Source organism: Protobothrops mucrosquamatus, unplaced genomic scaffold (assembly GCF_001527695.2).
Source record: "Protobothrops mucrosquamatus isolate PMUCROS unplaced genomic scaffold, P.Mucros_1.0 scaffold2453, whole genome shotgun sequence".
Classification (NCBI taxonomy): Eukaryota; Metazoa; Chordata; class Lepidosauria; order Squamata; family Viperidae; genus Protobothrops; species Protobothrops mucrosquamatus.
This window is the reverse complement of record NW_015388525.1, coordinates 97,198-112,346: the sequence shown is the minus strand read 5'-3', so window position 1 is coordinate 112,346 and position 15,149 is coordinate 97,198. Positions and strand designations below refer to the sequence as shown.

Below are 15,149 nucleotides of genomic sequence, written 5' to 3'. Positions count from 1 at the left end.
TGGAATTACAGATAGGCCTCGTCTCACAACAGTTCAATTAGTGACTGTTCAAAGTTGCAACATCACTGAAAAAATTAACTTATGACCATTTTTCACGTTTATGACCATTGCCGCATCCCCATGGTCATATGATCAAAATTCAGACACTTGACAACTGACTAACAATTGTCTCCTTTAACAACAGAAATTTTAGGCATAATTGTCATAAATTGAGGACTACAAGTACATTGTGTAGGAATCATCTGTTCCACAACTCTTTCCCAGTTGTTGCATAGAAGAAAATTCATAGGGACATCATAACAGATTCCTTCCAATTCTGAATAATGCCTTAATTTATCAGGATGAGCCCTACCCATGCAGTCCCTAGGCACGAAATTTGTGTGACCATGAAGTTTCCCAATTGGTATTAGTGTTGTTGAAATAGGAGGTTGGCAGATGCAAAGGGACGTAGTCATGGCAGCTGGACCCGGTCAGAGTGGGGGCACACATCAACACGTAATAGAACTTAACGTGTCCGTAACGGAGGTAGCATTTTTGCCAGTTGCTAAGACCTGACCTCAACCTCCCGTGACATCTATGCAAGAGGTCATCGTGCCAAACATCGCTGTCCCAAACTTCCACCACAAACTTGTCGTTGCCCTCCAACGTGATAGCCCCAAAGTCCAGATTTTCCGACCACTGAGGATCGTTGTTCCCACCGATGACCCTAGTGCGCCTTTCCTGGTTTTGAAAAAAAAATTTGACATAGGCATCGGTGGAGGAAAAATGGTCACCCCAAAGACCGGATCCGCTGTCCACATGGAACTTGAGGTACGCCCTGCCCCGCTCGGTGCCACAACATTTGTCGTTGATGATACCGTTCGGTATACACATGCAGGTGCACCTTCGGACCCAGCTGTTGAAGTTATTCTCGGGACAGCTTTGACGACAATCTCTCCTTAGGGCTCTCCGTTTGATGTAGCTCACAGTGGCTTGCTTCAAAAAATCTCTCCTGGGATCCGTCTTGTTCAACAAGGTGTGTAGAGACAAAAGGGAATAAGACACCAGCCCGGGTGTCCTTTTGGTGCTCTCCATCCACTCGGAGAGATGGTGCATGTCTCTGCTGTCCGAGAAGAGCATCTGTATGTGACCTCCTATCAACTCGGTGTGCTGGGTCATATAAAGGTCGTAGAAGCTGGGTTTAGATTTCCCAAACCAGAGCTTGGCACATTCGGAATGGAAGGAGACAGCTCCCCAAAGCCCTTTACGTTTCAGGGATGTCTCCAAATCCAAACAGGCCTTGACTTTCTCCGCCGTGAACCCCATTAAGCTCATGGCACACGTTTTAAAGGCCAGCAAATAGCGGGCTCGCCCGCCCAGATACACCCGGTTGATATAATGGGTGCCGTAGATGTTGATGAAATTCTGGTATTCCTCAGGATCGTGATAGGGAGGCAACCTGCCGATGGCCCAAGCAAAATGGAAGGACAGCAGAGGATTCTGCTGAAGTCTCAGACTGCAAAGGAAAAGAACAAAAAATGCAGAATATTGTCAGCAAGGTTCTGTGTCAAAGGCACATACCCAAAGCTTATTTTTCTGCCTCGGCGTTTAGCGCGAGAAAGGAAGGTGATGCAACAATCACGCTGAAGGTCAGATGGTCTCTGGTGGTCATTGTATGGGTAGGAGTTCACTGCTCAGTTTGATGTGGTGTTGGGAAAACATATTTTCTGTTCCCCCTTTCCTTTCCTGGTTAATCTTGAAAAGATTCTCTGAAAATGGTGGGGGCCTTTTTTATTTTTTCCATCATGACACCAAATAATACTTTACTGAGTCAATACCCAGTACAAGCAGACCTCAATGTACAGCCATTTGTTTAGTGACCAACTTTACAACAGCACTAAAAAAAAGTGACGTATGGCCAGTTCTCACACTTACGACTGTTGAAGCATTCCTGCGGTCACATGATCAAAATACATGCAACTGGCATGTATTTAATGACAGTTGCATTGTCCTGGGGGGGGTCATGTGATCACCATTTGTAACCTTCCTAGCTCGTCCGACGAGCCAAGTCAATAGGAGAAGTCAGATTTGATTAATGACCGCATGATTCACTTAGAATAGAATAGAATAGAACAGAACAGAACAGAACAGAACAGAATAGAATAGAATAGAATAGAATAGAATAGAAGTGATTCGCTTAACAACTGTGGCTAAAAAAAGCCATAAAATGGGGCAAAACTCCCTTAACACCTGTCTTGCTTAATAATGAAAGTTTTGGGATCCCTTGTGGACGTAAATCAAGAAATACCTGTAACCTGGTTGTCTGTGCCTTTTTGGAGTACCAGATCTGCAATTTATTTTAAAGGTAACCCACAATAAATCTCAGTTGTCACCTGCAATAAATATCCGTCATAGACGGATTGTTAGATTGCTTGCAATTATGAAGCTTCTCTACCAAGCTAGAATCGTGTCCGTAAAATTTCTACTGTAAACCAGGTTCTGGGTTCTGGGTTTGAATGTTTGGCCCTGTGCAGTGGTGGCATTCAAATATGTGAACAACCGGTTCTCTGTGTGGATGCCGCTTCCAGAAGTCCATTCTGGGCCTGGGCAACAAAAAATTAGCTACCGGTTCTGCCAAAGTGGTGCAAACCGGCTGAATCCCACCACTGGCCCTGTGGTTTATTGCTATCTTTGAAGTCTGACATCAGATCACATCCTTCCACACGTGATTTGGTGGTTTCCAAAAGTATATCTTCTTAACCAAAAATGGGTCAAAATATTCTGAAAGAGGCTGTTTAATCTGGAATGCTGTCTCCTTGACCCCCTCAAACTACTTCCAGGTCAGAGAATTTATTTCCAGAAACCATTTAACTGCCACCCCCCCAAATGATATGGTCCAGAGAGGACATAGAACATTCTGGAGCTCTATGGAACATTCTATACCATTCCTGAATTCCTGAGTTTTGCATAGCCTTAGTGGTAAAGTACTTCACTGCAAAACCTATCCCTGGCATTCTGCACTAGCCGTAACTTCTGAATCGTTCCCTTTCTCAATTTTCAAATTCTTTTTTACTGCTCTTTTCCACACTGTAAGCTGCCCAGAGTTGCTTGAAAGTGAGATGGGCAGCATATACATTTAATAAATAAATACAGGTAGTCCTTGACTTGTGACTACAACTGAGTCCACAACTTTTCACTGCTAAGCAACACAGTTGTTAAGTGAGGTTTGCCCCATTTTGCGACCTTTCTTGCACAGTTGTTAAGTGAATCACTGCAGTTGGCAAGTTAGTAACACGCTTGTTAAGTGAATCTGGCTTCCCCTTTGACTTTGCTTGTCAGAAGGTCACAAAAGGGGATCACATGACCCCGGGACACTGCAACCGTCATAAAAACATGCCAGTTGCTAAGCATCCAAATTTTGATGGCGTGACCGTGGGGATGCCGCAGTGGTCGTAGGTGTGAAAAAAAGGTTGTAAGTCGCTTTTTTCAGTGTGTTGTAACTTTGAACAGTCACTGAACGAATGGTTATAAGTCAAGGACTACCCTGTAAATAAGGAGAGCTCTATATTAAGATTCTCTGTTCCCACAACGTCCTTAATCCCATCAGTCATTGACTTAGTCAGATCTCTTCAACAATGATTTTGACAGCACATTATTACATGAATAAGTTCAAAGGTCACCAGTTTTGGAACTACAGATAGTCTTTGTCTTACAACAGTTCAGTTCAAAGTTACAACACCCCTGAAAAAAGTGAATTATGACCATTTTTCACACTCATGACCGTTGCCGCATCCCCATGGTCATGTGATCAACGGACTCATATTTACGACCTTTGCACTGTCCTGGAATCATGTGATCCCTTTTTACGACCTTCTGACCAGCAAAGTCAATGGGGGAAGCCAGATTCACTTAACAGCCACGCTACTAACTTAACAACTGCAGTGATCCACTTAACAACTGCGGCAAGCAAAGGCGTAAAATCGGGCAAACCTCGCTTAACAAATGTCTCACTTAGCAACATAAATTTTGGGCTCAGTTATGGTCGTAAGTCAAGGACTACTACCTGTACTGAGCTCCTCTTTGTTCTCTCCAGGAGGTATCTGGTATCTGAGGAAACTTTACACCAAAGTACTGGCAGCGCTCCAGTTCTTCACTAGCTGTACTAGCCAAGCAAGCAAGGCATAACGGGCAGGGCCTGGCTGGCATTGTGGCACCCACTCAGTGTGTGTTGCTATACCTTGGCAGTCAGTCCAGTAATAGAAATGCTTGTTTTCTTTTTAACTGCCTCCTTATCTCTATCTTTTTTTGAGAGAGAGAGAGAACTAAGTACAAACAATGTGTCCCAGTTGCCTTTCTGTGGGAGTTCTGCAACTCGACAAGATGGAATTTAACCCTGCCCGTGACTGAGCCTGTCATGAGATAAAGTTTACCCCCCTTGAGATATAGTTGCCTGGATTAATTATCTATTCTTCCCTCACTCCAAATTGAGCCAGTTAAATTGTGTTGGAGGAACCAGGGCGAGGAACTTTATTCCTACGTTAGGTTGTAGCTACGCAGCAAACAGTAGTATTTTTTTGGTGAGGAGAGCCCTTGAAATTCTGATGATTCCAGAAAGATCTTCAAAAATCCCATCCGGAAAAGAGCAGTTAGCCGACTCTTAGCCACAAACCCTCATTCCTGACTACATTCAGCTACAGCCTACCATCCAGCCTGCTACAGGTAATCCTCGACTTACAACCATTCATTTAGTGACCTTCGAAGTTACAACGGCACTGAAACAAGGGATTTAAGACCATTTTTCATATGACGGTTGCAGCACCCTCAGGGTCACGTGATCAAAATTCGGATGCTTAGCAACAGACTCATATTTATGACAATTGCAGGGTCCCGGGGATTCGTGATCACCTTTTGCGACCTTCTGACAAACAAAATCAATGGGGAAGCCAGATTCACTTCACAAGCGTTTGACTAATTTAACCGCAGTGATTCGCATAACAACGGTGGCCACAAAGCTCGTAAAATGGGACAGAATTCACTTAGCAGCAAAAAAATTTGGTTCGATTGTGGTCGTAAGTTGAGGACTATCTGTATTTGCAGCCAAACACCAATGTGGGTTGTGCACAGGCAGCCCTAACTCAGATGCAACTGAAAAATAAGAGTTGTGTGTCTCCAACATTTTGATTCTGTCAATTACCCAGGCTCCCCTAATTAGCACCTATAATAGATTCATACCGAGGTCAAATAAAACGGGGGTGAAAATCGCCTTGGGTTATCTCACGTGTTAACTGGCATGAGCGCCTAACACAGCCCTTCCGCCCACTTCCCCAAAACTAATTTTGTATGGAAATACTGCAACACAGTGCCTCCAACTTTGAGTTGTTCCTAGAGGACACTATAGCTGGCAATATCAAAAGCGTCTGGGGGATGATGGAGAGACAACAGCTATCTGAATAAAGATTGCTTGTCAGGATGACAAAGACCAATTCATTCCCCCTAAAACAAGAATGAATGGACTTGGATGCCAGTGTTTTTTTGAGATAATTGCAGTCATGCCATCAACACCCATCAAGCATCTTGTCCCCAGAGCTGATACTGGTAGCTGGACAATAGTTACCACAAGCCTCTGAGACCTATCATGAGCTAAGCAACCTTTTGTTATAGCCCATTGGATGTTCCACAATAAAGGAGATATTTGTAGCTCAAGGTTGAAATGGGGGAGGTCCTTGGTGCTCTCTGAGCTTGGTTGTTTTCTTGCAGACGTTTCATTACCCAGCTAGGAAACATCATCAGTGCTAGTGAGGAGTGGGGTTTGCTGTCAGTATAAACTGAGAGCAAACCCCACTCCTTACTAGCACCGATGATCGTCTGAAAGATGCTTTTTCAAGAGGCAACTGGACCTTCTGGTTTTCCTTGAGAATGTTTCGCTTCTCATTCTTGGACGAGAAGTGAAATGTCTTCAGGGAAGCCAAGAAAGTCAGTTGCCTCTTGAAAAAGCACCCTTGGGATAACCATGACCTGGATGACTGAGAATCTCCATAGACATTTAGCACTGATGACATTACCTAGTTTGGGTAATGAAACGTCTGCAAGAAAACATCCAAGCTCAGAGAGCACCAAGGACCCTTCATGTTCCACAATAAATTCTGGTCAATTCCAGTTCTGGATGATGGAGCTGAAATCCCTTCTTCATCATCCAAGAGACGTTCAACATTTAATAGCTTTGGGATGGGATTTGGACAGGTGGATTCAAATGAAAGTTCTCCAAAGGGGCCCTTATTAACCCCCAAGGATCAATGGGACTCTTCAAGGACTCTATTATTATTATTAATTGTAGTCGTTCTATTAGTTAAAGTAGTATTTATTAAATTATTGACATACAATAAATGTTTGGAGGTCCATGAACCATCTGAAATTTCATCAAGAGGTTGATGAGCTGAAGAAATTGGGGACCCCTGATCTAAATAATCTTTCAGTGACAGTAGGACTAAGATTATTCATTTCTGGACTTATGTCTCTGTCTGTAGTATTATTTTCTCCAGCAAGCTGGCTACTGCAGATCCCCCCCCCCGCCCCTGGTTTATGCTTTGAAGTGCTTTGATGCTTACCTGTAATGTTCGCATTCGATCTCATTCCTCAGAAAGCTGTATCTGTCCTCGCGGGTTTTCTGATGTGCAAAAATGGCCATGTTGGAGTGAGAGCCAGCAAAAGCCACCTGGGCTTTGGAGAACCCCAAGTCCTCCTTCATGAAATCCTCAGCCAACTCCATTTTCCAGTCATTCTTCACTTCTTTGGCTACTGCGTTGGCCACATCTATGTCTAACTCATCCACAAAGTTGCTTGCTTGTCGTTGGCAGGTTTCCTTCTCCCGCCAGTCCACCCCAACCAGGGGGAGTCTCTGCAGCTTCTCACCCATCTTATGATTCCGACACAGGGTACACGTCCCGTTGGGTCCCTGCCACTTGCTGATATCCACCACATAAGCTCCTTTCTTCTCCAGAGTGGTGATATCAACTCCTTCCCCGATGAAGTTATAGCCTGGTACGAAGTTGGCCTGATTCTTGCAGACAGGACTGGGATATGTGTCGCATTCACTGTTGTGGAAGGGGAGAGAGGAATGGAAGGAAGCAAGGAAGACCATGAAGAAGAGATGAAGCTGGGACATGTTCCTCAGAGAGCGTTCCATATTCTTAGACGGTTCGTTTCTGAATCATCCTGAGGAGAAAAAAAAAAGCAACAGATTGTTTTGGGCAGGGTTTTGGAGGTGTGACAAAAAAAAATTGAATCAGAACAACAGCTTTCCTACATTGAAACAGGGCGGTCCAACTTGCAGGCACAAAAAAAGAAGGTTAGGTGCTGATGATGGACACTACATTATTTGATATTAAATTTGGGAGGTCCATTGGGGAGCCTCCAATTTTCAAGGGGCCAGAAATGGTCCAGAAGCTTCAGATGGTGCACATTTTGGATAAAGCTGACCAGTAATGACCCACCAAGTAAATTCCATGGCTGAGGATGCACATGAATGCAGTTGGATGTTATGCATGAAACAGCTATTTGAGTTAGAATAGAATAGAGCTGGAAGGGACCTTAAAGATCTTCTAGTTCATCCCTCTGCTCAAGCAGGAAACTCTATATTTGAGACAAGTAGCTGTCCAGTCTCTTCTTAAAAACCTCCAGTGATGAAGCACCCACAACTTCTGAAGGCAAGCTGTTCCACTGGTTAATTAACTGTTAGGAGGTTTTTCCTTAATTCCAGGTTGCTTCTCTCCTTGATTAGTTTCCATCCATTGCTTCTTGTCTTGTCCTTTGTGCTTTGGAAAATAAACTGATCTCCTTTTCTTTGTCGCAGGCCCTCAAATACTGGGAATATTGCTATCATGTCACCCCTAGTCCTTCTTTTCTCTAGAATAGCCAAACCCATATCCTGCAACCCTTCTTCATATGTTTTAGTCTCCAGGCCTTTATAATCATCTTAGTTGCTTTTCTCTGTGCTTTTTCCAAAGTCTCAACATCTTTTTTGTAATGTGGTGACCAAAACTGGATGCTGTATTATAGCTAAGGAAGTCACCATTAGATGCTTTGTTCCAGAAGCCCCATACAGGCGTTGGGATGGGAAGGTAAACATCACCAACCCCACCACTATCATCCTCAATCATCCTCAATCATCATCATCCATTCTTCTCTGGAGATAGCCACTTGCCTTTTTCTGAACATGGATTCCGTTTCCAGCTTGGTAATAGCTAGAAATCCATCATTGCTGGTTTTGCTCTGTGATGCAGCTGCAACGAAGGAAAATGTTTCACTTGTCCTTGCATTCTAAAGAAGTCAGAATGGCAATCTTCCCTTCCCTTCTTTCACCTTTAAGCTGCAATTGTCTTTTGATGTCTCCTATCATCACAGCCACCCTCTTGCTGTCTGTTTGACCCTTGCTGTGAAATCAAGATTGGATATATTTAGAAACTTACCTCCTTCTTTAAAACAAGCAGGTCTATTCCCGATGACCGATTCTGAGAAAACAGTCCCTCTTTTTCTTGCTCTGTTTGCTTTTTGCTTCTTCCCTGTTCTAGCAAGTGTGGCTAGAATTCTAGGGGAAATGTTAGAGAAAGAGAGAGAGAGGGGGACAAAAAAATATAAGGAAGAAATAGCTTTTCATAGCAGCATATTCACCTTGCTTTTTGCAAAGACCGAGAGCGTTTGGTGTGTCCTTTAGTTTCGCTTCCCCTTTTTAGCTGACCATACTGGATTTGAAAAATTCCTGTCTGGCATCCAGAGCTGGAAAGGAACACTGACATTTAAATTTTTTCCAGATGGATGTTTATTTATTTATTTCATTTAGCAATAAAGAATTCCTTGTGATGTTCCTTCGAGAATCGGGCATTCCACTTTGGGTGGGTTTTGGGACTAATGAGGATTCAAGGAAAAACATGATTTTACCAAAAGAGAGAAAGAGGCCTCTAATGCCTGCCCCCCTCAAAAAAAGAAAAATAGAAAAAATGGGGGAGTATTTTTTGCCAAAAGCTCCTTTGTGTTTAATCTTAATTTTTAAAAGAAAATAAAAATGGAGGTGGCCTCATGCAAACTGTCATATCCCATTTAAAACCTGAATGCTGATTTGTGCCTTCCCAGCTAAACAGAAAAGTGGGCCGTGTCTTCTTATAAACAACAGGCCATGTTAGTAGTTACCTCATCAGAAATCTCTGGTGTCTCCCTTTGTGTTTGCTTTTGATGAGGAGAAAGCTTTATTCAGAGAGAGAAAGAGGCATTTTAAAGGGAGAACAAATCCATGAAGTAGAGGGAGAAATGGATTAAAAATAGGAAGGCAAAGTACAGCAGAGATTTTCAGCTATGATTTTTTTCCCCCCGGCCTTTCATTTGTTTGTTATAAATGGCTGAGTGAATTATATTGCTTGTAAAAATGGCAGACTGATTTAAAATTAAAGGGAGCACAAATATCTGGAATAATATTTGTTAGAATATATGGTAGATAAGAAAAAGATTATAGATTGCAATCCTTTGTATGCGTACTGCTAAAGTTTCTTCTGATTGAAGCATTATACAATCTATATAAATAAAAATGTAAATGTTCGTTTGTTCAAAATCTTAAATCTCCGAAAGTTCTTCACTGATTGATTTGATATTTTGACACAACATTGCATTCGAATACGCGCATGTTTTTATATACAGATACCTACTATTATATAGATGTCACACCTGTGACAGGTAAAACATGCTTTTTTTGAAAAACAGCGCCATCTGTTGGACATAAAAGCAACACACTTCTTTTCCATTTAACCAGACTGAGCCACAGCAACGCGTGGCGGGGTACAGCTAGTGCTGAAATAATAAGGCCATATTTGTATCATATTTTGCATATGGTACAATTCTACCTAGAAACAGCCATCTAGAAATGGTTTCCAAACTGAGTGATATTCTGTATCAGATTTACTTTTAGGATAGAAGTTTATTTTAAGTAACAAAGCAGACTCCAAGTTAGTCATTTATCTACAGAATGAGGTCAATTTTCCAATGTAAAGCATTGCATATCTTCACAGCAGTTAAGATATCCAAAGGTAATTCATTATACAGTAGTTTATGGGAATACGTGGCTTAGTAAAAATTAAGAATATTGCAGAAAAATGTTCCTTGGAAAAAGAATTCAACTTTTAGAATTGACCCCATTCTCATACAAAACCATTTTCTAGAATTGTTGAGCCTTACCACATTCTCACCAAATAAGAAAACAATGTCTGACCAGATTATTACATTTATCATAGTTTTTAGAAAATTATCTGTCCGTTTGAATAAGCAGAAGTGGAATAACATACCGGTGATGCAGAAAGCTTGATTTCTTATGCATTTTTGTTTTTTAAAAACCCACTGGTTCTACAGTTAGTCCTCAACTTACAACTGGTCACTTAGCGACCATTCAAAGTTATGATGGATCTCCCCAAAGGGACTTATGACCCAGTCCCAGAGTTCTGACAGCTAGTTCCTCCCCCTTTTTAGTCATGTGACCACATTTCAAGCATTCAGCATTCATTTATGGCAGTTTATAGCATCCTATAGTCATGTGACCACAATTTACAACATTTCTGCCAGAATCCCCTGTAGTAAATAATGGGTTTGCTTAACGACTTTGGCGTTCTCTTAATGACCACCACAAAAAGTAGTGAAATTGGGGTCCGTCACGTGATGACCCACTTTACAACCATCATGACTAACAACCATAATGGCCAGGTTCCATTATAGTCATAAAGCGAGGACTACCTGAACTTCTACCAACCTTTATTCCCTCTTGCGTCCTGAAATATCCTTTCCCATTTTAGCTCCGTTTCTGATGGCATTCACTAAACAAACTTGGGATAAGAAAGAATAGCACATTTCTCATCTTCTGAACTTCTGAACTTCTTCGTCTGAGGCTGATTCAGTCAACAAAGGACATAAAATGTATCGTACAAGAGTATATTTACCAGTTAGGTGTATTAATAATAATAATAATAAAGTTGGAAGGGACCTTGGAGGTCATCTAGTCCAACCCCCTGCTCAGGCAGGAACCCTACACCATTTCAGATAAATGGCTGTCCAGTCTCTTCTTAAAAACTTCCAGTGTTGGAGCATTCACCGCTTCTGGAGGCAGGTTGTTCCATTGGTTAATTGTTCTAACTGCCAGGAAGTTTCTCCTTAGTTCTAGGTTGCTTCTCTCCTTGATTAGTTTCCATCCATTGCTTCTTGTCCTGCCTTCAGGCGCCTTGGAAAATAGCTTGACTCCCTCTTCTTTGTGGCAGCCCCTGAGATATTGGAACACTGCTATCATGTCCCCCCTCGTCCTTCTCTTCATTAAACTAGACATACCCAACTATCTAATACTTAATTGGAACTGCTCAGAGTTGGTTGGAAGATGGGCAGCTATATGTTTTAAATAAACAAACAGATCAATAAATTATTCTGCTCAGTGTTCCAATATTTGAGGGGCTGTCACAGAGAGGAGGGGGGGGGGTGTCAACCTATTTTCCAAAGCACCTGAAGGCCAGACAAAGAATAACGGATGGAAACTGATCAAGGAGAGATTCAACCTGGAAATAAAGAGAAATTTCCTGACAGTGAGAACAATCAACCAATGGAACAGACTGCTTTCAGATGTTGTGGGGGCTTCATCACTGGAGGCTTTCAAGAAGAGACTGGACAGCCATCTGTCAGAAATGGTGTAGGGACTCCTGCTTGGGTAGGGGATTGGACTAGATGACCTACAAGGTCCCTTCTAACTCTGTTATTCTATTCTAATCCTTGACTTACGGTCACAAATGAACCCAAAATGTCTTCTGCTAAGCAAGGCGATTGTTAAGTGAGCCATGCCCCCTTTTATGACCTTTTTTCGCCATTCTGGTTAAGAAAAGAACTTACGGTGGTTAAGTGAATCATGCGATCATTAAATAAATCTGGTTTCCCCCATTGACTTTGGTTCCTAGAACCTCTCAAGGAAGGTTGCAAATGAACATCACAGAATCCAGAGATGCTGTAAGCATAAATAAATGCAATTGCCAAGCACTCAAAGTCTGATCATATTGCTGTGCGGATGCTGTATTGGTCATAAGTATGAGAACTGATCATAAGTCACTTTTTTCGGTGCCATTGTAACTTTGAACAATATGAAATGAATGGTTGTAAATTGAGGACTATCTTTATAGCCACCTATTTTATAACCCACTCTGGGCTGCTTCCAATCAAAAGTCAAAGCAGCATAAAAGCCATATTAAACCTACAAAGTTAAACACATTAGCAACGTCCAAAAACAACAAAAACCTGGTGCCAAGTCAAACCTCTGACGTGCAGTCTCCTATAGTATTTTCCCCGGTGATTTGAGGATGACGTTCCATTGAATTTTTGCTGTTTTGAGCCCCAAAGTAGCCACAAGTTAATAATCCAAGATCTTCAGTTGTGTTCGCATGTACTTCATCCATCAGTGGGTTCTTTCATCCAAGCAGATTTCATTCCCAGTTTAAGATGTACCCTAATTCGATCCAGACTGTTTTGATTAGTTTCAGATGTGTTTGGATATCAGGACACTGGGCAGCTTTATATTTTTGAGAGATGACAGATGTTGGAAAGAATCACCGGCCAATCCAAATTTCCTCTATCTCTAGTCAACAGTTGACCAAGGATAAGAGCTAGCCAGCAGTTACCACCCTGTTGGGTCCATGCCTAAACACACATCCCTTCCTCCTGTTAGCACCATTTCTTTATGTTCTGTACTTGCCAGGATGACCCAAATCCTTCACCTTTCCAAACTCCTATTCTGCTTGTTCTTCATTTGGGCCTTTGCAGAACATGAGCTAGAGCAAGTACAGAACTAATCATCCAGAGCAATATGTTGATATTCCAGAAATGGCATTCCCTGCTTTAAAACAAAAATTTCCTAAATCCACATGTAGCATGGGGAAAGAAAGAGAATAAATCAAACAAACAAACAAACGAACAAATAAATGTCCTAGGCCAGTGGTTCTCAACCTGTGGGTCATGACCCCATTTGGGGTCGATTGACCATTTCATGGGGGTCGCCAAGCAAGGCTGTCCGCCATTTTTTTTGTCCGCCATTTTTTCCCCCTTTTCCGGCGGGTGCCTTACCTCCCTTGGCTGGGCCAGCTGGTGGTCGGCCTGCTCTGTCTCTGCCGCTTGCCAGCTACGCCTCAGCCGGCGCAGGGGGCGGAACCACGCACACGCAGCGCTCCGGGGCAGGGAAAGTCCTCGACTTATGACCGGCTGGGTAGTCCTCGACTTACAACCGGTTTAGTCCTCGACTTACGACCGGTTTAGTCCTCGACTTACGACCGGTTGGGGTCGCGGCATTAAAAAGGTTGAGAACCACTGTCCTAGGCATAGAAATATGGCAACGTTGTTTACAACTGCAAATCCCACGTGGTGATCAGTAGAAAAACCTATCTCTCCTTATAAACACTGGTTCTCTGCCCGTGTTTGGAAGACCTTTGATCCTCCTGTTTTCACTAAAAGCTTATTTTCTTTCCGTTTTTGCTGAGTATTCATGTCCTGTTCAAGCAGCCACAGCATCAAAAGCAGGGCCTTACTTCACTGAACTTGCGACACTCTGTATTCAAAGAATTTAAACGCAATGGCAAGAAATGTAATTCTGATTAGTGGCTACGAGTTTTAGAAGAAGAAAAAAAAAGGCAGTTTTGTCCATCTTTTGCCATCGTTACATTTGTCTTTATTCAAATCCTAGACCTAGAATAAGATCACACGGGTCTTTCTTTGTTTTGGACATTTGGCAAAGTAAAAAAAACAAAACCCTGAGAGCATGCCATGGCATAAAACCCTTCTTGAGGATAACTATCTTTTTCTTTGATTCTGGTTTTATCCTTCAATATACTCCTCCATACTGTGTGAATGAAAAAAACAACAACCCAATTATACATTTACTGTAGTCCTTAACTTACAATCACAATTGAGCCCAAAATTTCTATTGCTAAACGAGACAGTTGTTAAGCGAGTTGTGCCCCATTTTACGACCTTTCTTGCCGCAGTTGTTAAGTGAATCACTGCTATTGTTAAGTTAGTAACACGGTTGTTAAGTGAATCTGGCTTCCCCATGGACTTTACTTGTCAGAAGATCGCAAAAGCCCATCACAGGACCCCAGGACACTGCAACCATCATAAATATGTACCAGTTGCCAAGTGTCCAAATTTTGATCATGGGACCATGGGGATGCTACAATGGTCATAAGTGTGATAAATGGTCATATGTCATTTTTTTTAATGCCTTTGTAACTTTGATCACTAAAGGAACTGTTGTAAGTTGAGGACTACTTGTAATCCATGAATATGTCCACAATTTTTATTTATTTATGGCCATCCTAGACTCCCATTTAACTCTCTAACTCTTTGTCAACAACAATAACAAAAAAGAAATTCGAATATATATATATATATAGAGAGAGAGATGGATGGATATAGATATAGATATATAATATACATCAGAGGTCTTCAAACTTGGCCCTTTTATGACTTGTGGACTTCAACTCCCAGAATTCCTCAGCCAGACACACTGCATGAGGAATTCTGGGAGTTGAAGTCCACAAGTCATAAAAGGGCCAAGTTTGAATACCCCTGATATAAATATAGATAAATATAGACAGAGAGAGAGAGAGAGGGAGGGAGGGGGAGGGAGAGAGAGAGAGAGAGAGAGAGAGAGAGAGTGCATAATATACTGTATGGAAATATATATATATACTGTAAAAGGAAATAGAAATAGATAAAGATAGAGATAGATATACCTATAGATATAGACACATACATTCCCAGCAAACAACAGCATGCATATACTGTATGGAAATATATATACTGTAAAAGGACAACATATACAGATATGCAGGGCTTTTTTTCCTCATAGAATGCCCAGAATGGAGTTCCGGCACCTTTTTTGGATGGAACCTTGTAGGGTAGGCAAGGTTTTTTTTTTTTTAGAAAAAAAGCACTGCACATATGTATACGTATGTGTGTGTGTGTGTGTGTGTGTGTGTGTGTGTGTGTTTCCTTTTACAATATAAGGAAACCTGCTTTAAAGAGCAGACAGGATGAGTCATTCTCATGTGATTCTAAGTCATCAAAAAATCCAGCATCAGAGAGGAGGTATCTGTATTTACAAACAATGTGGAATT

At 41.9% G+C, this 15,149-nt stretch overlaps 1 protein-coding gene across 1 annotated transcript; it reads right to left on the bottom strand.

Moving 5' to 3' along the window:
* Window positions 1-207: 207 nt before the first annotated feature.
* Window positions 208-7,093, bottom strand: LOC107295711 (perforin-1-like; the record flags this gene model as incomplete). The annotated part of the gene is made up of 2 exons (XM_029285904.1): window positions 208-1,495; window positions 6,585-7,093. Coding segments are annotated over 2 exons (1,641 nt in total), but the record flags the coding sequence as incomplete, so codon positions are not given.
* Between the last annotated feature and the right edge of the window lie 8,056 nt (window positions 7,094-15,149).